Genomic DNA, 24391 nt, shown 5'->3' on the forward strand with positions numbered 1-24391 from the left:
CTCATGTACATAAATGCTTGTTTGTGAACAATTTATATCTGAGAAAGAATGTCAAGGCAACAGTATTTTTCTCCAGGGCAAGGAACTGGTGAGCTGGCAATCAGAGGTGGAGCAGAGACTCTTTTCATGGCTATGTCTTGTAACTTTTAAATTTTATCCTGTGCGCATGTACATCTTCAAAACACGGTAAATAATAATTTGATAGAAGTAACACATAAAGAAAATAAGACTGACAAGAGCTTTGAAGAAACTAAACAAGCAGATGTCACAGAGACCTGGGAGATTGGCTGTTTTGGACAGAGCAATCATATAGAATGGCTCAATATAAGCTCAGAGAAGGTAAGCATTTTTGCCTAAAGTCACACAGCAATTATTTGAAAAAGGATTTGAGGAAAGGTTGCTCTTGGGGACTTCCCTGGCAATCCAGAGGTTAAGATTTCACTTTTCGATGCAGGGGGTGCAGGTTCAGTCTCTGATTGGGAAGCTAAGATTCCCACATGCCTGACAGCCAGAAAACCAAACATAAAATAGAAGCAATATTGTAACAAATTCAATAAAGACTTTAAAAATGGTCTATATCAAAAAAGAAATTTTTTAAATTTTATTTTATTTTTAAACTTTACATAATTGTATTAGTTTTGCCAAATATCAAAATGAATCCGCCACAGGTGTACATGTGTTCCCCATCCTGAACCCTCCTCCCTCCTCCCTCCCCATACCATCCCTCTGGGTCGTCCCAGTGCACTAGCCCCAAGCATCCAGTATCGTGTATCGAACCTGGACTGGCAACTCGTTTCTTACATGATATTTTACATGTTTCAATGTCATTCTCCCAAATCTTCCCACCCTCTCCCTCTCCCACAGAGTCCATAAGATTGTTCTATACATCAGTGTCTCTTTTGCTGTCTCGTACACTGGGTTATTGTTACCATCTTTCTAAATTCCATATATATGCGTTAGTATACTGTATTTATGTTTTTCCTTCTGGCTTACTTCACTCTGTATAATAGGCTCCAGTTTCATCCACTATGAGGTACCATTTCACACCAGTCAGAATGGCTGTGATCCAAAAGTCTACAAATAATAAATGCTGGAGAGGGTGTGGAGAAAAGGGAACCCTCTTACACTGTTGGTGGGAATGCAAACTAGTACAGCCACTATGGAGAACAGTGTGGAGATTCCTTAAAAAACTGGAAATAGAACTGCCTTATGATCCAGCAATCCCACTGCTGGGCATACACACTGAGGAAACCAGAAGGGAAAGAGACACGTGTACCCCAATGTTCATCGCAGCACTGTTTATAATAGCCAAAAAAGAAATTTTTAAGTTGGTCTTATTGACTCCAGCATCAGTGCTCTTCCCACTGTCTTCCCACAGCTCTTAAGAGGGGACAAGGCATTTTCTAAGGAAAAATATATAGAAGGAGCCCCAGTGGCTCAGTGGTAAAGAATCCACCTGTAATGTGGGAGACACAGGTTCAATCCCTGGGTTGGGAAGATCCCCTGAAGAAGGAAATGGCTACCCACTCCAGTATTCTTGCCTGGAGAAACCTCTGGACAGAGGAGCCTAGGGAACTCCAGGTCCATGGAGTTACAAAAGAGCTGGACACAACTGAGCAACTGAGCACACACATACATACAAGGAACCAGTGTAACTAACAGTCTTCAGGAAAGCGGTTGAGCATTCCATACCTGTCACAGCCAGCAGCACTTAGATGCAAATATTTGCTTACAAGTCATGCAGGGCATTGGAAGTCATGAAAAACTGTTTAAGCAGAAAATAGGAAGAACTAAGGGGAAAAAAACTTTTAGTTCTTTACTGGGGATCTAGAGAGCACATTCTAGCCCATCTTTGGAGAGACATCACATATAAACAGCTTGGGACATCACTATAGCTAAGACAAGAAAAGCCTAAGAGCAGTCTTGGCATCCATGACAAAATTTGGAATGTGTGCAGTGAGGTCACTGACCCTATGTCCATGTGACCAAAGATGTGGCCCTTTTGAAGACAAGTAGGACTTGTTTTGAGGGGGCAGAGAAGGTGCAACTTTTTAAAAAGTTTTTTCTTTTTTTTTTTAAATTTATTTGGCTGCATCGGGTCTTAGTTGTAGCATGCGGGCTTTAGCTGTGGGGCACGTGGGATCTTCGTTCCTCAACCAGGGACTGAACCCACATTCCCTGCATTGGAAAGAAAGCCTCAGAAAATGCAACTTTTGAAAGTTGATCTAAAAGGGGGAAAAAAGAGAAGAAGGTGCATTAAGCAGGTCACTCAAAGCTCAAGTGGGACTACATAACTAGTGCTAACTCTCCTCCAGAGCAACAGAACCAAACTAGCCTTTCACCTGGGATGAGCTCAGAAAAACCCCAGCCAGCGAGCCCTTGAATGCAGTGTCAGGGCCAAGCCACCGCACCAACATTAGAGCTCGACGGTGGTGTCAGAGGGTGCGGACTGGTTTCATTGTGTCTTAATTACTATTGTTTTCAAGTTGTACAGGTAAAAGATAAAAACATACTCATTTTAAAAAGTTTGTCCTACAGAAGAAAAAATAAAGGAAGTAAGGTGGTTATTTATTTAATCATTTTAATATTGATAGATATTTAAATAGTTTCTAATTTTTTCCTGAGGATTAGGTCTCTACACAGTATGTGTTTAGTGCCAGATAAAGGGTGCTATTCCCAAATATATTAATATATGTATGTAGTGTTGACCATATCTAGATTAAACTAGTCCTCTGCTCAAATGGGTAGGTTTAAGGGAGGATTCAGATATACCATGTTTCTTGCTCAATTCCTCTAGTCAACTCATGAGCTAATAGAAACAACTAGAATAAGAAATTTTAAATTCCATTTTTTTTTATTCAAGCATTGAATATTCACTGATACAAGCAAGCACTATTTTAGGTGTTCGAGATATAAGGGTGGATTAGATACAGTCTTTGTCCTAAAAATAATACAAAAGGGAAATTTAAATAAACACCACAATCCATAGTCGTCAACAGTACAGAATTACAATCTCCTCATCATTCCCTCCTGTATCTTTTCTTTCTCTTTGCTTTATTGACCTACAATAAGCAGTTGTTTTATTTCAAGATTCTATTGACAATGCTGTGCCTTCTTTCCCTTTAATTTCATTTTTCATTATGTCCTACTAATCCCTCCTCTATCTCTAAACAACACCTTGCTTTCTCATCTATGCCCAACCCTACTAAGGATAAATAATGTTTTTCTTATTTTTTAGTCATTTGTGCCAAAAATAATTGGGAGATCAATCCACATAAACTGCTTCTGTAAATTTTCCTCTATAATAATGCCTTTACCAGAATGCCCACATTTCACATTGTGAAATTAAGGTGCAAATCACAGTCATAACAAGGAAAATACAGTCACACACTGGTTATTCAACCACAACTATGCATTTTCGAAAAAACTAAATTCAGTCAAGGCCAGTTCTTTACGGAAGTGTGAAGAGCTGAGACACAAAGCACCACCCTGCTCTCTCTCATTCACCTTCCACAACTTATTTCAGGTTTTACCTGCAAAGAGGCACTGTTAGGATAAAAGTATATTATCGGGGAGCAGTAGCATGTCAACCCACTAGCACACAGAAAAACCCTGTAATACACTGGCAATAGTACATATTTGCACAGATTTCATCAGCTCAGCTCAGAATATAACATTTTAAAGGTATTTTTGACAGAGATGATGGGGATGACTAAGCCAACAACCTTAGTCACTAGAGAGAGGGATACTAAAAACAAACCTTATCTATTTCACAAATTTGCCTGCACTCTTTAAAGTGTTAAGATAACATCTAAGTTCTCTCAAAGAGAGTCCAGCAAGAAGCCATCAGTCCCAGGGAGGCGGCATTGATCCCACATCTAACTTACGTGCTAGAAGGGCAGCACTCACTAAAGGTGTGCTCACGAGAGGTCATCTCCCTCTTTTTAGGGAGCCACAGGACAGAAGGAACATTCATCAACGTCTGACCTTCTTACAGACCCACGGAAAATCAACCTCACAGCTAGAGGCCAGGAGACCACCTTTGCTGATGGTACCACAATTCTGTACCAAGCTGTTTGAAGCAATTCTGTAAGGAACCAAAAAAATCAATCACTTAAGGTGACGTGCAGAGTAAAGGAAGTTCTAAGGCATGAAAAGATTAAAAATGAGCAAATTCTTTCTGCCATTCAGACCTCACTTCTCTCAGCTCCCAAAACTGCAGAATAAAAATTACTCATTATCCTCTTTAAAGTGTCCTCTCTTTTTTTTCTTGCCCTTATCAACTATTGATTTCCTTCCTTGTTTCCTTTTTCTTTCCTCTCCTCTCCATCCATTATCCTTAGTCTATTTCCCCAGACATATAATTTCTTTTCCCCTTTTCTTTTCTCTTCTCTCTCTCTCTGCACTCTTTTGAAGCCCCTTACCTTGAGATGTTTAAGGCTGATCCATCTTCCCACCTCCAGCCAGAACTGTTTCTCAGACCAATCCAGTAAAATTCCTGACTGAGGAGATTTTGGAGCTCGATCTAAATGAGAGGTTGCAGAAGATGAAAAAAGGTAAGAAAAAATGCAGAAAGGTTAAAAAGAGATGTAGGGTCATGGTAACGCTGTTTTTCCTTATACCGTCTCTCATCACTGTTATTTATGAACTGAATGTGTGTGTCCCCCCCCTCCCTAGATTGCTATGTTGAAGCTCTGATATCACAAAGTGATGGCATTTGGAAGTAGCCTTTGGGCAGTAATTAGGTTTAGATGAGGTCTTCAGGGTGGGCCCCACACTAAAAATGGGATTAGTGCTCTTAAGGAAGAGGAAAAGGCTTCCCAGGTGGCTTAGTGGTAAAGAATCCATCTGCCAATGCAGCAGATATAAGAGACGTGGGTTTGATCCCTGGATCAGAAAGATCCCCTGGAGGAGGGCACGGCAACCCATTCCAGTATTCTTGTCTGGAGAATCCCATGGACAGAGGGGCTTGGCGGGCTATAGTCCATAGGGTCACAAAAAGTCAGACACGACTAAAGCAACTTAGCATGCAGTCTCTCACCACCACATGAGAGGCAGCTGCCTGCAAGCCAGGAAGAAGTTTCTCACCAGAAACCAAGTCTACCAGCATCTTGATCTTGGACTTGGCCTCCAGAACTCTGAGAAAGAAATGTCTGCGGCCTAAGCTCCCCCACCCTGTCTATGGTTTATAGCAGTCCTAGCAGACTGAAACAACCACCTACTCCAAATAACTACTCTCTCTTTCAAACCTTCATTCTAGAGATGTGTCGGTTGCAGAGTGCAATACTTCCTAGAATTGAACTTCATGCCTATAATTACACTCTTAGATCATGACAGATAAGATAACTATTACATCTCTACCTTCCACTGCAACTTCTTCCTTGATTAGATGGAGCACCAAATAGGTATTCAGATAAATACCAGATAAATATATATTCAAATAACTTTGAAAAAAAAAAAGCTAAATACTGCTGTGAACACACTCATATTTCACATCATCATTTAACACTTATGTTATTATTAAACTTGCAACAATGTATTTGCATTGTTGTTTTTTCCCCACTAAACTCTCATTCTCCAAGTCCTCATCAATCTTGCATATGGCAAGAAAAAATAAACACAGTTTTTAAGGAAAAGATGATGGTAAGGTTAAGTTGGTTATACTCTTTACATGTCCCAAGCTACCCACTAGAACAGAAATAAGATTCTTTGCTCTGTTGAGTCTGACCGGCAAATGAAAGAGTTTATATCCTAATGGAATTGTCTCTAGAAATACAATGAAATAAAATAAAGGTTAAATCCCAGAAGACTAATTTTGTATAGGATTTGGTGCTAGTGTAATAAATATATTTAGCAACAAGTAAACTACCACCTTGGATATGGCCCTATATTCCCAGCAAGTACTTAATTGTGTATGCTGGTGGGGGGACAGGGTCTGAAGTGTAAGGAAGGGTAGGATAAATGAAATGACATCCTAATTTCCAGATTAGCTGGAAACCTTTTGTGTAGTACTTAAACAATTTGCTTAAAATGATTACTTAAATTAGGAAAAAAGTGAGTTTATCCTCATTCTTCCAATAATATTATAAGAAAAACTGTCCATTTCTTTCTTCCTCGCATTTCAGTGGGAGGAATGACAGCTAATGAAACACAGAAATGAATAGACTTCATTCATTAAATAAATAAATAAACACAGACCTCAATTAGAGTCTGAAGAGCTGGGATTCAATAATACTCACAAACTCCAATCCTACACTTGATCACTACTCTCAAGATCCATACAATTCTAAGTCACATGATTCTGCCAGCTTACTACTTCTCCCTGATGAGGCTGGACAGGGCAAATGTTTACTGGATCACTTTCACTTGAAAATAACATCCCACTTGAAAGAAGCTTTTAGAACCAGAGTGCGATTATCTATAGGGTTCTACGGACTCATGAATGATGTGTGTGCGTTACCGTAGAAGCAGCATAAAAGCATAAACAAGAGTGTTTATTGCAAGGGTGTGACCTCAGAAGGCTTATGTTGCAGAGAAGGTGTGAACTAGAGCAATGAGGTGCTATGTCACTTTAGAACTAGTAATGTTTGGTTATACCTTAGAGAGGAAAAAGTATAAAACCTAAAAGCAAGAAGAAGACAGAACACAAACAAGTGAAATCAGATACATTTTTTTCTTTCCTTTGCATTTTATTTTTAAGGTCAATATTTATGTCTTACACATGCACACATATGTTTTTGCAGGCAATATTTTTAAATTGTAATTAAAATACTGCTAAGGTATAGAACATACTCCTTACACTGCCAAAATGAACATGGTTTACAGGATATAGCTAAGATATTTCAGTCCATATGGAGATAAACTACTAAAATACCAAAGCTACTAAATTGGACATATCTTTGATTGGCTAACTTAATTTCAGGGACTATATACTAAATAACTAACCTCAAGGAAATAATTCATATAAATATGCTTGTAGCTGCTCAAAAATTGGAAATCAGATTTTTTTCTAGAAATACGAAAACAGTTAAGCAAAAATAGAATAATACAGAATTTTAAAAGATAAGTATCTGTAATCATTTAACGTGTGGAAAAAGGTATGAAATTATGCTACATTACAAAAGCAAAACATGAACATATGGTATCCAAAAAGCCTAGATATTTACATAGGGTAAATATGTAATTTTAAATAATAGGTATGTTATGTTTTCAAATAAAATAACTTACATTTTTTCTTCAATCTCCAGACACTTTTTCGGGTGAAGTACTTATCACAATACATGTAATTATTAATTTGAAAAAAAAAAAGTACAATACGGAGCACCCATAAAGTCTAAAATTATTTAGATCTATTGTTTTCAATTTAGAGTTATTTCACTTGAAAATGTGTCTGGAAAGCTGAATAAACACACATTGAGCATATTACGTGAAAGTTGAACAAATATACTATTTAAAAATAACTTTATCCTCTGTTTTCAGACTTTTCAAATATATCCTATAGAATGTAAGCACTGACTGCTGTTGCTGCTGCTGCTGCTGCTGCTGCTAAGTCGCTTCAGTCGTGTCCGACTCTGTACGACCCCATAACAGCAGCCCACCAGGCTCCCCCGTCCCTGGGATTCTCCATGCAAGAACACTGGAGTGGGTTGCCATTTCCTTCTCCAATGCATGAAAGTGAAAAGTGAAAGTGAAGTCGCTCAGTCATGTCCGACTGTTAGCGACCCCATGGACTGCAGCCAACCAGGCTCCTCCGCCCATGGGATTTTCCAGGCAAGAGTACTAGAATAGGGTGCCATCGCCTTCTCCATTGACTGCTGCTGCTGCTGCTAAGTCGCTTCAGTCGTGTCCGACTCTGTGCGACCCCATAGATGGCAGCCCACTAGGTTCCACCATCCCTAGGATTCTCCAGGCAAGAACACTGGAGTGGGTTGCCATTTTCTTCTCCAATGCAGGCAAGTGAAAAGTGAAAGCGAAGTCGCTCAGTCGTGTCCGACTCTTCGCGACCTCATGGACTGCAGCCCACCAGGCTCCTCCGTCCATGGGATTTTCCAGGCAAGAATGCTGGAGTGGGGTGCCATTGCCTTCTCCGTCTCCATTGACTACTAGCATATAAAAACATGCAGATACATAAAGAGATTTAAGGGAAACTGGACTGGGTACAAAATTACTAGAATTTAATATTGATAAGAATTTCCTCTATAATTTTGTGTATGTGCACAATACTAAAAGTTAGTAAGCCTTGCTGTGTAAACCGAGCACTCCCTTTAAAAGAGTGAAACGCTGGGGTCCCACCAATTGGGGTGGCAGGAGGACCCGCACTCCTGCTTCACTAAGTCTCCACGGCGCACCTGCCCACAGGCACGTGGCACATTCTTGCTCCCTGCAATGCCCAGGAAGGAGGTCGGCTCCACCCAGGGAGCAACAAAGGGAGAGCCCAAGAGATGTGGTTCTCTGCTAACCTGCTCCTGCAAAAAAGAGGAAATCAGAGTGGAAACCAAAAAATGGCGGCAGGAAAGGATAAATCTTCAGACCAAAAAAAAAAAAAAAAACCCCACAAACAAAAGGGGAAAAAAGAACACGAGGAAAACAGGCTAACCAAGACACAAGATTTACCTGCAGAAAACAGAAACTAAGAGCGAGGAGAACCCAGCCTCTGATGAAGCAGGAGATAAAAGAAGCCAAATCTGATTCAAATCACCGCCCAGTCTTAGTGGTCCCTTTCTCCCTTCTTGTACAATACAGGGCAATATGTTTATCAACTATTTTGTAAATGCAAAATTGTGAGTAGCTCTGGAAACATTTTTAAGAAGGAGGAAATTCAACATTATTCCATTTTTTAAGTGCTAACTGCTTTTCCTTAAGAGGTGAAATCATTTAGTGGTTGGTTTTTTTTTTGGTACAACCAGAAAATAGAGGGATATTGAATACAGAGGCTTTGATTGTCTTGGGTATCAGCTTAACATTGCATAGATGGACTAGATTTTACATCCTCCAATACAAAGCACACTAAATGGCAAACTGGAGTCAGTTGTGTGTTTAACATGTCTTGGACACTTTGAATTACTTTTATTCCCATGTTGGTTTTGGTGAAACTGTTTCTTAAAAGAAAAACCACGCCTTGATCTCTGCTCTCCCTGTCAGAATTTTGTGTACTCTGTAACATCTTTGTTCAGGTAGTCCAGTTTTCCTAGTAACTTTCTTCATCTGCTGTGAAAGATTAATATCATACACACTACTAATGAATTTTCAAATTGTGAATCCGTGGGACATATGATATAACAGTGTATGAACACTTGAAGGCATTCATACTTAACATACTGTTAAAACAAGTTTGCCTTCACATTTTAAACTGGAGAGTAACTTGGATAATTGTTCAGAAATGAATCACAATTACATGGGTTTTTTTTTAGATTTTTGGTACAAATGTTAAGAATTATACACAAATTTAAACTTCTGTATACTGGTAAATCCTAAAGGAAATCAACACTGAATATTCATTGGAAGGACTGGTGCTGAAGCTGAAGCTCCAATACTTTGGCCACCTGATGCAAAGAGCTGACTCAGTGGAAAAGACCCTGATGCTGGGAAAGACTGACGGCAGGAGAAGGGGATGACAGAGGATGAGATGGTTGGATAGCATCACTGACTCAATGGACATGAGTTTGAGCAAGCTCTGGGAGATAGTAAAGGACAGGGAAGGTTGGCAGGCTACAGTCCATGGGGTCACAAAGAGTCAAACACGACTGAACAACACAACAAAATACTGATCTTCAAAACCATCAGTACAATTTCAATTATGAAAGAAAAAAAAATAGTAAAACACTGTCCATCAACAGATGAATGGATAAACAAAATGTGGTCCTATCCATACAATGGAATATTATTCAGCCTTTAAAAGGAATGAAATTCTGATACCTGCTACAGCACAGATGTACCTTGGAAACATGCCAAACAAAAGAAGCCAATGAAATAATATAAGCCAGATACAAAAGGACATAAGAGGAAAATTCAGAGAGAAAAAGATTAGACTAGTAGTCACCAGGGTCTGGGGGGTGGGGTTATGGGGAGTTACTCTTTACTGGGTGTGGAGTTTCTGTTTGGGGTGATATAAAAGGTTCTGGAAATGAACAGTGGTCACAGTTGCACAATGATGTGAATATACGTAATTCCACTTAATTATATACTTGAAAATTGTCAAAATAGTAAGTTGTATGTTATTGATGCTTTACCACACTTTTTAAGTTAAAAAAAAAGGAGTGAGAAGTATCCTAACCTACCTACCAAAGATATGCTTTGGCTTGAAGTTCATAATGGTTGCTTTATTTGGTTATGAAGAAAGGGTGATAAACACACACACATTACCAGACTACAAAGACCTCAAGTAAAACAATTCTCCTATCATCTACCATCTGCTTCCAGCCATTTAGTTCTATCTTTGAACATATCATTTCAGATTTCCTCAAAAGGGAAAAACTCAATTCAACAAATCATAATTTACTTTGTGATACATATTTTACTGAAATTTCACACTCTGGGAGACAGAAAAGAAAAACAAAAGTTATTTCAAATCTGGGCTTTATTTCAAGTGTCAAGGAAATTAAAATGGAAAGAAGGAAAACTAAAATGAAGTGATTCCTCCTATGTTAAAAAAAAATTTCACATAGATTTTTCTCACTTAATACTTGTAATGATTCTGGAAAAAAACTTCTCCACTTGGTACATGAGGAAATTGAGAGTCAACGAGGTTAAGAAACTTGCTGAAGCTCACATAGCTAGTAAGCAATTTAGTAAAAACAAACTCATGTCTCTCTGAAAGAAATGAAGCTGTTTAATTACCTGAATCTACTTTACATTATGGGGATAAGTGACCATGTTATCATAGTCTTTATAGTCACAGAAGGAAACCTTCGATATAATTAGATGGCTTCTCTGGTGGCTCAGAGGGTAAAGAGTCTGCCCGCAATGTGGGAGACCTGGGTTCGATCCCTGGGTTGGGAACATCCTCTGGAGAAGGAAATGGCAACCCACTCTGGTACTCTTGCCTGGAAAACCCCATGGACGGAGAAGCCTGGTAGGCTACAGTCCATGGGGTCGCAAAGAGTTGGACACGACTCAGCGACTTCACTTTCACTTTCAAACCTTAAATACAAGAAAAGTCAATACTGAAACTTCAGGGAGAAGATAGGGACAATCCCAAAGTCATAAACTCTAACAGGGATGATGGTTCAAGTTGAACGAGAGATTGTTAAAGCAATAAAGTCTGAAGATATAATCTCAAATTATGATAATGAGGAAGAAAGATGTTATACTGGGAGGAGCATCAGGATAGGTGTAAAGAAACCAAAGTATTTCCACAGGGAACTCTTTAGTCAGCATATATTAAAATAACACACCAACAACTATAAGAAACAAAAGTTAACAATCAAAATAAACTTATCTATATGGAGAAAAAAACAACAACAAAAATCAAGAATTTGAACATATCTAAAGATAAATTCTGCAGATGGTGATTGCAGCCATGAAATTAAAAGACGCTTACTCCTTGGAAGAAAAGTTACGACCAACCTAGATAGCATATTGAAAAGCAGAGACATTACTTTGCCAACAAACGTCCGTCTAGTCAAGGCTATGGTTTTTCCAGTAGTCATGTATGGATGTGAGAGTTGGACTGTGAAGAAGGCTGAGTGCCGAAGAACTGATGCTTTTGAACTGTGGTGTTGGAGAAGACTCTTGAGAGTCCCTTGGACTGCAAGGAGATCCAACCCATCCATTCTGAAGGACATCAGCCCTGGGATTTCTTTGGAAGGAACGATGCTAAAGATGCATCTCCAGTACTTTGGCCACCTCATGCGAAGAGTTGACTCATTGGAAAAGACTCTGACGCTGGAAGGGATTGGGGGCAGGAGGCGAAGGGGACGACAGAGGATGAGATGGCTGGATGGCATCACTGACTCGATGGACATGAGTCTGAGTGAACTCTGGGAGTTGGTGATGGACAGGGAGGCCTAGCGTGCTGCGATTCATGGGGTTGCAAAGAGTCGGACATGACTGAGGGACTGAAATGACTGAACTGAAAGATAAATTCAAAGAACAGGAAGAGCAAGAAAGAGTAGTTGCCATAAGGTAAACAGAACATTGAGGAAATAACAGAACAATTCAACTTCAATTTTTTTCGTTTTCTCAAAAATAAAATAAATCTTGAAGTCCAAGCACAAAAAAGAGATAATAAGTGAACACGTCAGCATATAATTTTCATGTAAATAAATTTTAAGGATAGTAAAAAAGAAAAATAAGTGAACACCTCACTATTTAAAAATATTTAAATCCCAAGGGCCATAAAATATACATCCCAGATTCAAAATCAAATAATATTTTAAACATTATTTGTACAGCAAAGAAAAGGAACCAGAAGACAAACAACTGAAAAAGTGATTTCATTTTTCAGCGTGCACAAGATGGATTCTGAAAGCTGTTAAACACAGTATTTCTGTAAGAATTTAAAAGGTGGGTTGGTATGGAGTTTAAAATCTGGCTCTGAAAAGAAAGTTTGGCTCTGTCAGATTTGTAGCCTTGGACTTGCTCACTAACTCTTCTGAATTTTATTCACTCAATGAAAAAGAGTGGTTGAATTCTACTTCATAGAATATGCTGTGAAGATTAAGAATAATAAAATAGAATTGAATTCCTATCACATAGCAGGTGCTCAACACACGGTAGTTTCTATTTTTATTATTTTCCTTATAAGCTTGGCTATCTATAACTGATCTAAGAGGGGGACTATAGTTATATATCTTACTGAAAGATAACTATTTAACAGTGTAAGAGGGACACTTCTGATAGCCTTGGAGCCTCTAGCATAGAGCAAACTAATTCCCTAGCAGTATTCTCCACCACTGGAATGTCAGAAAACTTTGGTTTTCATAGATTTTTATGCTGTTTTGGTAGCTGTTTAGACCTAAGTAGTGCTAGCAGTAAAGAATCTGCCTGCCAATCCAAGAGACCCAAGAGATGCAGGTTCAATCCCTGGGTTGGGAAGATCCCTTGGAGGAGGGCCATGGCAACCCACTGCAGTATTCTTGCCCAAAGAATTCCATGGGTAATGGAGCCTGGCGGGCTACAGTCCCTACGGTCACAAAAAGGAGGACACAACTGAAGCAACTTGTCATGTGCAATACTAGGAAAAGCAAGCATTTATCTTAAATTAGTATATAAATATTGCCGTGAGAATAAAAGAATAACAACACTGGTACAACAAAATCAACAGACTAGACATAAGTCAAGTTGGTTTTACAGGAGCTTACAAAAGCTGAGGGAAAGAAAAAGAATCAGGCCAGAGAACCAAGCAAAATTCCACAGGAAAATCAGATATAAGACTTATCTCTAGTTGCTATGCAATCTCTCAGGGATATTCTACTGAGAGCATAGAATATCCTTTCCAGGACTGATTTGAATCAAGGGTCCTTAAAAGGAAATAAACCAGTTTTGGAAATGCAGCCAGTGTAACTCTGTTCAGCTTACTCAATGGTAGATCAGGATTTACAGTAAGTAGAGAAAGAATGGAAAGATGAAATCCTTTAACACTCATACATTCCTCCAGGGGACCTCAGAGAAACAGAGCCACGCCCACCTCCCAGCTATCCTGGGTTGCAGCCGTCATTATCACACTGCAATTATGGTAGCTGCCTCTCTGCAATTCTCCTGGGCACTGTCTTGTATTATGATTCACTACTCTGTTTATCAGTGTTTCCTCAACAGTCTTTCAAGCTGTCTGCTCACTTCTGCTATTGATTTCACTCAGCCTAAGAACTCAGATGGAGTTGTATCAGAATGAGAATAGGAGTTGCTGCAAAAAGGTCCAGAAAGTGCCATAAAACCATGATTCAGTAGGTCTAAAGAATACACCCCAGTGCATTCTGTCACCTAGTTTATGGAAGGATAAAGGAAAAGTAAATCACACAAGTGCACTGATTTGAAGTTAGAGTTAATGCAGAATTTCAAAAGAATGAGATAACACGAATCCAGATGCTTGAGTCTTCTCTTAAAATAGGAAGTTACAGACTTTATAGACCGTATGTTCTCTCCAACTGCTTCAGAGTAATTCATTGCTTCTCAGAATTACCCCAAGGGATGTTTAATATAGTTGAGTTCTTAATAAACTCTTCTCTGTGAATCTACCCCCAAAAGGAAGGTGTAAAACAATATCAAAACAGAAAACTCAGCATGAAATTAGCACAAAAACCTAAGGAGGATTCCTTATTTTCTTTGCATATGTTATTTAAGTTGACAGGTTAGAATTTGATTGATTTTCGTACCAGGTAACCTCAGGATGTCAACTCCTTGTGTTACTTTGAGATGCTCCAGGATTCATAAAGAACTCACTTCCTGACAGTTAGGTGGACAGGAAGGATCTGAGATGCCAGTAGGACGTGGAGCCCAGCAGTTCAACTCTGCAAGGAGTGTAAAGTCACACACACACACACACACACACACACACTTTCCTTCCTTCTTTCTCAAGTTTCTGAAACTGCTTCTTCCTCATGCCCTCAGCACAACCCCAACTGATTCCTAGTCTAGACTTATTGAATTCAAATGAATGAAGGCAAAATATTATGAAGAAGGCACTAAGTCCCCAGGCTACCTCTCTTTCCCTCCATCCCAAGTTCCCCCAGCTCTTACTGGTGAGAGAGAGCTGGTGAAACTTGTAAAGTGAGTAAAGTGCCTCTTTACTGTTAGACTCATATGTGTCTGGATCTAATGCTTTCTTTTATTAGATTTGTGAAAGTGAAAGTCGCTCAGTCATGTCTGAATCTTTGAGACCCTATGTAATTAGCCTTTCCCTTATCCAGGGGATCTTCCCAACCCAGGGATCGAACCCAGGTCTCCGGCATTGCAGGCGGATTCTTTACCCACTGAGCCACAACAGAAGACTTGTATTTATGGTCTAATTCTTCCCCATAATACTCACCATCCTGCCACCTCCAACGCACACACACACACATGCATACATACCAATTGGAGCATCTAGGTATATAAATGAGGGTTGTTGGGGGAGGAAAAGGAAAGAACATTTCTTTTGCTCCTCAAAAGAGGATACATGATACATTTGAACAGCATTCTCCAACAAAACCTCCTACATTTACTAAATGTTTGCACTTACCATTTCCTTGCTGTCTTTAAACATAAGGAGATGCGCGTCTTTGGCTAAGCAGAATTCGAGGCTAGAATTCCAGCTCTTTTTTTCCACTGAAAAGTAATAACAGTGGTCACCATACCCCATCCAGTGGTCTGGGCAGTGAGGACAGCCAGCACACTTGGAACCTGGAAAAGAAGAGGTTTGGGCCACATCTTTATGGATCACTTGATCTTGGCAATGAAATGGGGGATAAACTGTCTTTCCTGCCCTCTACCTTTCAGATTAAGGTTTAGAGAAATGTACAACAATGCACAGTCTCAAATTAAATATCTGACAATGTCCAAGTCTATTACTACTACTGAACATTCTATTAAGCAAGGATGTGAAGGGGCAGGGAAGGAAATGGATACAAGCTGGCTGAGGACTGGGAAGAGAGTCCCTTGTTTGTGCTAGACATTAGTATGCACGTGTGACATACACAAAACAGGTAATATAACAGTGTATCTGCATGAATGTATTGCTGTATTATTTATATAGGCTCAGAGCATACATTGTGTAACTGCATAATGCACATTGCTTCACTCAGGTAGAATCTTTCAGAATATGCAACTTCAGTCTGACACTCCATAATAGTGCAAAAGAAAAGGACAGAAATGAGAAAGAGCAAACTTATCTAGAATGAAAGGCTGTTTGGGTTTTTTTTTCCAATCACAAATGCATTAAAAATTCACTAAAAATTGGATAAAAGACATACTTCATCAGAAAGAATTCTTTCTAGATATTAAAAAAAAAAAAAAAGATTTTCTGACAGAGAAGGATATCAGCTGCTAAAGCAAAAAGTCATGCCATTCTCCTCACTGAGCTCTTTTATATACAGACACTCTCATTCCTTTAAAATGGTTGTGCTATAGATTTGTGAAAATGAAAGGGAACTGAAAACGCTTTCGAGGTAATTTCAATGAAAATTCCAAAATTCTATTGATTTTCTATTTCCACAAGACATATTTGTATAAACCCACCATAAACACAATCTCACAATAGGCAAGTGTGAACCATTATATCGAGTGAGCATACGTGTGGATACATAATTGAAGAGCAGATTTTATATCCATTCCAGATTTGAAGTTAAAAAGTGGAGAAAGTAGTCAACCTTTAGACAACCTTTCTGTAGGAAGGCCTGGCATGGGAACAGCATAGGGTTCTGGAGATCAAGCTATGAAGTCGACACCTTATAATTTGTGCTTTTTCCATACAACTGTGATGGTATCCAGCCTGAAGGAAAAATTCCTGACTTGCCTAGGAGTCTCCTTCTGTCAAAAGTTGAACTTGTATCTAACGTAGAGGTCCTAAGACTGAACCCTTAGTACCCCAATTAATAAAGTCCGTCCAACCAGTCATTTGGGGCTTCCCTAGTGGCTCAGTAAAGAATCTACCTGAAATGCAGGAGACCTGGGTTCGATCCCTGGATTTGGAAGATCCCCTGGAGAAGGAAATGGTTATCCACTCTAGTATTCTTGCCTGGGAAATCCCATGGACAAAGGAACCTGGCAGGCTACAGCCCACAGGGTCTCAGAAAGAGTCAAACACAACTTAGCCACAAAACAACAATAGCAATAGCCTGTCACTAACAATCATGCTCAGATAACAAAAACCTAAGTTAGAACTCTGGATTGTGAAACAAAAACCGAAGGCTCTCTGGATCATCATATGTAAGGATGTAGAACTAAATCTAGAAAAGTTCATTTTAGAAAATGGGAAAGCTCACTAAATGGGAAAAATTATAATATGCTTAATTAAATTACAGTATATCTCATGTGAAAAGTTAAACACAATACTAAAATTATAATTTGATTTTCATGCTAAATATGGTAGTAGGTAGGAAAATGTTTATGACACAATATCAAACCAAAAAGCAATACACAAAATTATAAGCATATTGTGATCAGAACTATATCCAGCCTTATTGAAAAAAAAAAAAAAAGTGAGGTGAGGGGGATTTTAGAGGACTTAACTGAAATCCTGTTAAAAGAATAAATACTTAACACAAATGCATGTACTCAAAAACTAGAAGACTATGCCTGGGAGATACTCTTGTGTATGTTGGTTTATTTTGCTGGGACTATTTTTCAAGTTTTCTGTTATGTTATATTGCTTTTATACACAAATTTTGGTTTAAGTTAGCACTTACCCCGGTACAGAATCCACTGCAATAGCAGCATACTTGCTAGAATGGTGGACAGAAGCCCCAGAGCTATCGCCACATGGTAAGAGCGAGGGGATCTCGAGGAAGAAGCTGCAAGAGTAGAATCCAAAAAAATATCCTGAGTCAGAATAAAAGTTGAAGGGGAAAAGGTCAGGGAAGGATAGCTGGGATCTGGAAGCAATTTGGCCTGGTTGGAACTGCAATCCAGGCCTTAAAGTTTCCTTTCCTGGATCTGTCAGGGCCATGCTCTGAAGTTCAGGGTGGCCACCATTAACTTTATCAAGGAATATATTTTACTTATCCAGTGAAACATACATTTTGTTTGAAACTGTGGCTTGCACAGTCTCATGCTTTAGTGGTGAGAATATAAATTGGAACAACTTCTTTGGATGGCAGTTTGGCTGTGTCCCCAAATCACAAAGGCATTAATTTACCTTTTGACTCAGCAATTTGTCTTCAAGAAATTTTTCCTGCAGACATTCACACATGTATAAAATGTCATTTTTTTAAGGCCACTCAGCAACAATATTTGTAGGAGAAAAAGACTAAATTCAACCTGTCTATCAATAAAAGATGAGTCAAATACATTCTGACGTAGCCATAAAGTCAATATGCAATTTCTAACAAAAAAACAAAGACAAGCTTTTTTTATATATATGGAGTGATTTTTCAAGGAATATAAAGGGAAACAGTTAACAAAACAGTCTGTTTGTGAAACAGTGTAGCTAATAGGCATTTCTGAAAATAGACACATGCATCTGATAAGGTTGCTTGCCTTGGGGAGGGGAAACCGGTCAATGGGGACAGAGATAGGAGGAAGACTTTTTATTTTCTTCTATACTTTTTAAATTTTGAACCATATGATGTATTATTTATTCAAAATTGATATAAATAAAACTTAAATGAAAATAAAATAACTGACACCTCACAAGCGCTTTAGAACCTGTCATAATTGGAAGAGTGATCAGTTTAGGTTGATAATTTGTTTAAGGATAGGACATTACTTCATATTAACTCTGTTGTATACAATGTATACCTAAGAATGGTATTTTTTTCATTTGGAAAATAACAGATTTTTCACACCAATTTTTTATTTTAAAATGGTAGCGATCCTATATCTGATTGTGTAGGACTGATAGTGTGAAAGGCAGAAATTTATAAAGTAAGGCATTTAAGTTCTAGTTTTGACTCCTTTATTTGATAACCTTTAATTTGTAAATTGAGAAAATAATTCTGCTTATTTGGGCCTCACTTTCAAATTTAAATTTTAGGTAAATGATACTGTAGATGTAGGTATCTAGGATGTATTTTGAACTTCTTAAAGAAATTCATAGTGAAAATAGCTTAAAATGAGAGAGTTGTGTATTTTAACTATTTGGACTGATAAATCCAAAAGCATTTGATTTTTTAGTGATACAAAAAATGCATTTGCACTATAGAACAATATTTAATGAAATAAATGTTGATTTTAGATATTACACTAAGTGTAAAAAAAGTTCAAAACATAATTGCATAAATTGTATATGTGCAACCACAATTCAGTTAAAAAAATTAACTGAAATTTAATATTTTTAATGTACTTTATATTAAAAGACTCTTAGTGAAGTACTTGTAGTAAAGTCTGTATAAAAAGGCAAAAATATGTCAAAATAGTAATAGTGATGATCACCATGTTGTAAAATTATTAGTGATTTTATTTTATTATATCTGCTCTCATAGTTTCTCTAATTCCTATAATAAGCATGTACTGATTTTTAAATTTCTCCTGGAGAAGGAAATGGCAACCCACTCCAGTATTCTTGCCTGGAGAATCCTATGGACAGAGGAGCCTGGCGAGCTACAGTCTGTGGGGTCGCAAGAGTCAGACATGTCTTAGCAACTAAACCACCACCAATACTTTTGTAAAGAGATTTTTAATATTGTTTTAATGCTCCTGACCTATTTTCCCATTACCAAGCAGAACACCCCAGAAAGCTGGTGTAGGAATAAGCATACTGGCAATAAATAAGAATGTGCAGTGTCCACTGGATACAAACAAAAACCACTTGCCTAGAAATTAAAATTATAGTCAAGTTTCAACTTATCACGAATTGTGTGATCATATACACAAACTTTAAAATGCACATTCTTTCTTATTTAACATTTCTATTCCTTAGAAATTAGCACAGATATAACCCCAAACAAGGAAAAATAAGTACAAATAAAACATTAAATGCTCTATAATTTACAGTAATAGAAATAAATCTAAATGTCTAAGTATAGTGGAATGATTTAGCAAATTATAGCAGTGATTTCAAGGGACAACACTAAAACTTGTAATAGTAAGACTATGAGGCAAAAAAGAGAGAAACCTTATGGAGCTACACTAAAGAATGCACTTCATGGGAGTTTGCTCCCCAAGATATGAAATCAAATATTAATTTTGGCACTTGCACAGTTATCTGCCTGTCTCAGCAAGTGTTTTCTCGGGGTTCCATGTAAGAATGGTTTGTTTCATCTTCAAATTCCCAGAGTCACAGGGTCTAGTATCTGTAACGCTCTTAATACCTTCTTTCTACACTTGTCACCATTCTGGTGCAACACCGGGGGTGTGGGGAAGACCTAGTTATATGAATTAACTTCTTTTCTGACAAAATCTTAATATAACCCTGTGGCAAAATTATTGGTGTCCTTCTCTTCATTTCATAGCCAGAAAAACAGAGATGCCTAGAATTTGCACAGCTGGTCCACAGTTGCCCCAAACATTCACAAAGAGATAAAGTTCTCCCAACAAATTTCTTGCTTTAGTTCAGGAGCAATAAAGACAAAATTGCCCCAGCTTGTGTTTCATAGATAAGATGATAGAAGTGAAGGGTTAGAAAACAATTTACCTGAAACCTAAGATCAGATCCTCAACCACATACAAAATTTTCATATTCCAACTCTGGACTTCAAAATGAACTGAAGGCATTTCTCCAAATGACCCTCTATTTTTCTGCATTCCCTACTCCAAATGTATTCTCCATCTCATTTATTCACCTAGCCTACGGTGACTATGGACAGTTTTCCACACTTGATCGGTTAACTCACCTTCTTGCTGCTGTCGGTCGTCCTTCAGAGCTTGGCGTGCAGCAGAAGACTTAATTATGGAATAAGTAACATTGTCAGTCATCTTCGTCTAATATCTTTCACATTCAGTTGAGAGAATAAAATTATACAAGCGTGAAGAGACAGGGGTAAGTGAGGAAACAGCCCAATCTCTAAACTGCTAGCAGGAAACTTGAAGGTTTTATTAAAAAAAAAAAAAAAAAATGGGCCAGCATGACAAAAGCAGAAGTAATTTTTCAGGAAATGATTCAAACTCTGGGGCTGCCTATAGAAATTAATATTCTAAACTCTGATTTTTTTATGTTTTATTTATTTAATCTCACCATACTCTCTAGATCCTCATTAAGTACAAATTAAATTGACTCCCTATCTCATCTAATTCTATTGACCAAGGAAACGTTGCCCTTAAATTCAGTAATTCAATTATGGAAACTGGAATAAAAATATGAGAGTGGTTCCTAGCTATGAATTTATTTCAGATTTTATATTTGCTCGTTCCCTTTTAAGAAAACAGATGAAAAAATAAATAAAAGGAAAACAGATGCATGCCAAATGGGACTGATTTCATTGTTCCTTGGACCTTTGGGTAGTGGTATAAGATAGAGAAATGGGAGGTTGGTTTGCATGTGGCTGGAATTATAGGAGAAATGGGCTCTTGCCCAGATATATGTTCTGTGAGTGTGTTATGCCTCTGTGTTCCCCAAAACGTTCTCCCAAGTATGATTTAATCTTTACCCTTCACAGGCAAGAAATTTCATTTAATTTTCTCTCCTTGTTCTCTTATTTTTATATGCTGAGACCACCACAAAGAGGAATAAATTAAGTAACTACATAGTAAGGTGTCAGCTGCTATTGTTCAGTTGCCCAGTCGTGTTCAACTCTTTGCGACCCCATGGACTGCAGCACGCCAGCCTTCCCTGTCCTTCACTATCTCACAGAGTTTGCTTAAACTCATGTCCACTGAGTCAGTGATGCCATTCAACAATCTCATCCTCTGTCACCCTCTTCTCCTCCTGCCTTCAATCTTTCCCCAAATCAGGGTCTTTTCCAAAGAGTCTGCTCTTTGCATCAGGTGGCCAAAGTATTGGAGCTTCAGCTTCGGCATCAGTCCTTCCGATGAATATTCAGTGTTGATTTCCTTTAGGATTGACTGGTGTCGATAATTTATTTCAAATAGGTGAAATTGAAATAAAAAGTTAAAGACAATAAAAGGGAACTTAAATTCCAGGAATAGATAAGGTCACCAAGTCAGAATGTATAAAGACAGAAGCGAGGGAAGAGAAACAGGGAGAGCATAGTAATTAAAAACTAATAAAATTCTATTTCCGGCCGGGACAGAGTGATACTGGACTTGGCCTTCAGCCAAAACACTCTACATGACAAAATACATGAGGCAGCTGTTTTCAGGGATGGATCAGGCAGCACTGTGACCCTTGAGAGAACACAACGCACAAAGGTAAGCGCTAAGGTCACTCTGGTATTCTGCTGAGGACCACTTTCCGGCCCAAAACAGGAAAATGAATCCTAAAATAGAGCAGGAGTCTCATGAAGCTGAGGAGGCAGAGATCCAAGTCTTGAGCTGCTTGTTGTTGTTCAGTCACTCAGTCATGTTTGATTCTTTGAGACCCCATGGACTGTAGCACGCCAGGCTTCTGGTCCTTCACCATCTCCTGGAGTTTGCTCATACTCAATGTCCATTGAGTCAGTGTCCATTGAGTCAGTGATGCCATCCAACCATCTCATCCTCTGTCGTCCCCTTCTCCTCCTGCCTTCAGTCTTTCACATACCTGGAATTTGCAGATCAGGGTGACTGACATGAGAAAGTGGCACAGAGAAAGGTGTCCAAAAGCCATCATGTGAGCTCATCCTCTAAGTCCCTGGCCGAGAGCCAGATGCACAGATAGAACAAGACTCTGTGGTCCCTGCTGAGATGAACTTCTGTGGTCGTGCACCAGTGGTGGTGCAGTGCTGACCAGGGCAAACAAAGAAACAAAGCACAACCGGACAAAAAGATCCACCAATAATTGAGCTGCCTTTGAGAATGAATGTTGATGCCCTTAAAAGGAAGACAACATAAACAAAATGTGGTCTATATATATGTTGGGGAGGAGGAAATCCCCCACACACACCCCTCTAGAGTACTTGTGGCTGGACTAATAATAAAATTGACACGACAGATTAACAGGAGAAAGAAAAACATTTTAATTCATGAACATGGAGGATTCATAGAAATGGGACCTAAGAGGTGACCAAAGCAGGCAGCTTTTATATTTCGCAGACAAAGAAACAATAAATTTGTGAGGAGCTGACAAGGCAAAGAAACTTGGGTTTTGAGTGACCAATCAGTGAAGAATATAGACAGAGTTGGGCACTGGGGTAATAAATAAAAGAAGTAACAAGGTTTGTTTATACGAGATTCTTGGCCCCAAATTCTGTCTTTGGTGATAAGGGTGGACTTCTATCAGTACCTCCAGAGGTGGGAAGCACTCCTTTCACAGAAGAGGCTTACTTCCTGCTTTCAGGGAGACAGAGAGGAAGGCCACAGAGTCACTCTTGAATAGGCCATTTCTTAAGTAACTTTAATTGAGAATAATCAATGTGCCACTGAGGCACATTTGGGGGTAGTCTACCCTGGGCCCCAACAAACACATACAGTGAAATAATATTCAGTCTTTAAAATGAAGAAAATCCTGTCACATCCCATAACATGGATAAACCTCGAAGGCCTTAGTTTAGTTTCTGCTTCACTCTTGTCCAACTCTTTGCAACCTCAGGGACTATAGCCTGCCAGGCTCCTCTGTCCATGGAATTTTCCAGGCAAGAAAAGTGTGTTGCCATTTCCTCCTCGGGAGGATCTTCCTGACCCAGAGATGGAACCCACATCTCCTGCCTCTCCTGCATTGCAGGCAGAAAGGAAATACACTGATTGCAAAAAGACAAACACTTTGTGATTCTTTCCACTTGTATGAAGTATCCAAAACATTCAAATTCATACAAACAGAAAATAGATTGGTGGTGGCCAGGAACTGGGGAGGGGGAGAAATGGGTTGTTGTTTAATGGCTTAAGAGTTTCAGTTTTGCAACACGAAAAACTTCTGGAGATTGGCTACATAACAATGTGAATATACTTGTATTAGTCTGCCTAGGCTGTCATGGCAAAATGCCATAGACTTAAACAATCGAAATTTATTTTCTCACTGTTACAGACACTGGAAATCCACAATTAACAGGCCTGAAGAACTGGGGTCTGGTGAGACCACCCACCTTGGGTTGCAGCAGCTACCTTCTCACTATGGTCTCACATGGCCTTTGCTCTGTGCAGGTATACAAAAGAGAGAGAGCAAGGGAGCTCTGTACTGTCTCTTCTGATAAGGACACTAAGCTGCTCAGATTAGGACCCCACTGTTATGAAGTCATTAACCTTAATTATTACTTCCTTACAGGCCCTTCTCCAATAGAGCCACACTGGAGGTTAAGCCTTCAGCATATGAACTTGGGGGTGGGAGGCGACACAAATATTCAGTCCATAACAATACTTAACACTACTGAACCGACAAACTTTAAAATGGTTAAGATGTTTTTTAAAAAAAAAAAAGGAAGAAGGAAAAAAGGAAGGCAACATAAGAACCAGGGCTCCTTGAGGAAATGACTAATTCTAGGCCCAGGATGGAAAATACACAAGATGAACCTGGAGCATCTTTCAGTCTTTTAGTGCTGGAAAAGCTCCTGAAATCCAAAATGAAACAATTAAGAGCAACAAAATTAATTGGATTATATTGTAAGTATTGGATGTATTGCATTATAACCCAGGAATTTAAAAAAAAAGAATTTATGAATCCACAGCAACTTATTTTTATTTATTCTCAACAAATAAAGATTGTATACATTTAAGATATACAATGTGAAAGTTTTGATATAAATATTCATTGTGAAATAATTACAATAAAATTAATAAAAATATCCATCAC

General features: G+C 38.6%; 1 protein-coding gene across 2 annotated transcripts; it reads right to left on the reverse strand.

Moving 5' to 3' along the window:
- Positions 1-731: 731 nt before the first annotated feature.
- Positions 732-20589, reverse strand: KLRG1 (killer cell lectin like receptor G1). Of its 2 annotated transcripts, XR_003034830.2 has the most exons (6): positions 20406-20589; positions 17322-17426; positions 15158-15318; positions 4425-4525; positions 3888-4087; positions 732-2941 (listed from the first exon to the last, which is right to left on the reverse strand). XR_003034830.2 is itself a non-coding variant. In XM_002687846.6 (5 exons), exons 1-5 carry the CDS (start codon positions 20485-20487, stop codon positions 3976-3978), a joined length of 561 nt encoding a protein of 186 aa, XP_002687892.1. In that variant the 5' UTR covers positions 20488-20589; the 3' UTR covers positions 732-3975. The 2 variants fall into 2 exon arrangements, 1 of the variants encoding a protein (XP_002687892.1); XM_002687846.6 differs by having other exon boundaries at positions 732-4087.
- Positions 20590-24391: the final 3802 nt, after the last annotated feature.

This window comes from Bos taurus, chromosome 5 (genome assembly GCF_002263795.3).
Source record: "Bos taurus isolate L1 Dominette 01449 registration number 42190680 breed Hereford chromosome 5, ARS-UCD2.0, whole genome shotgun sequence".
Taxonomy (NCBI): Eukaryota; Metazoa; Chordata; class Mammalia; order Artiodactyla; family Bovidae; genus Bos; species Bos taurus.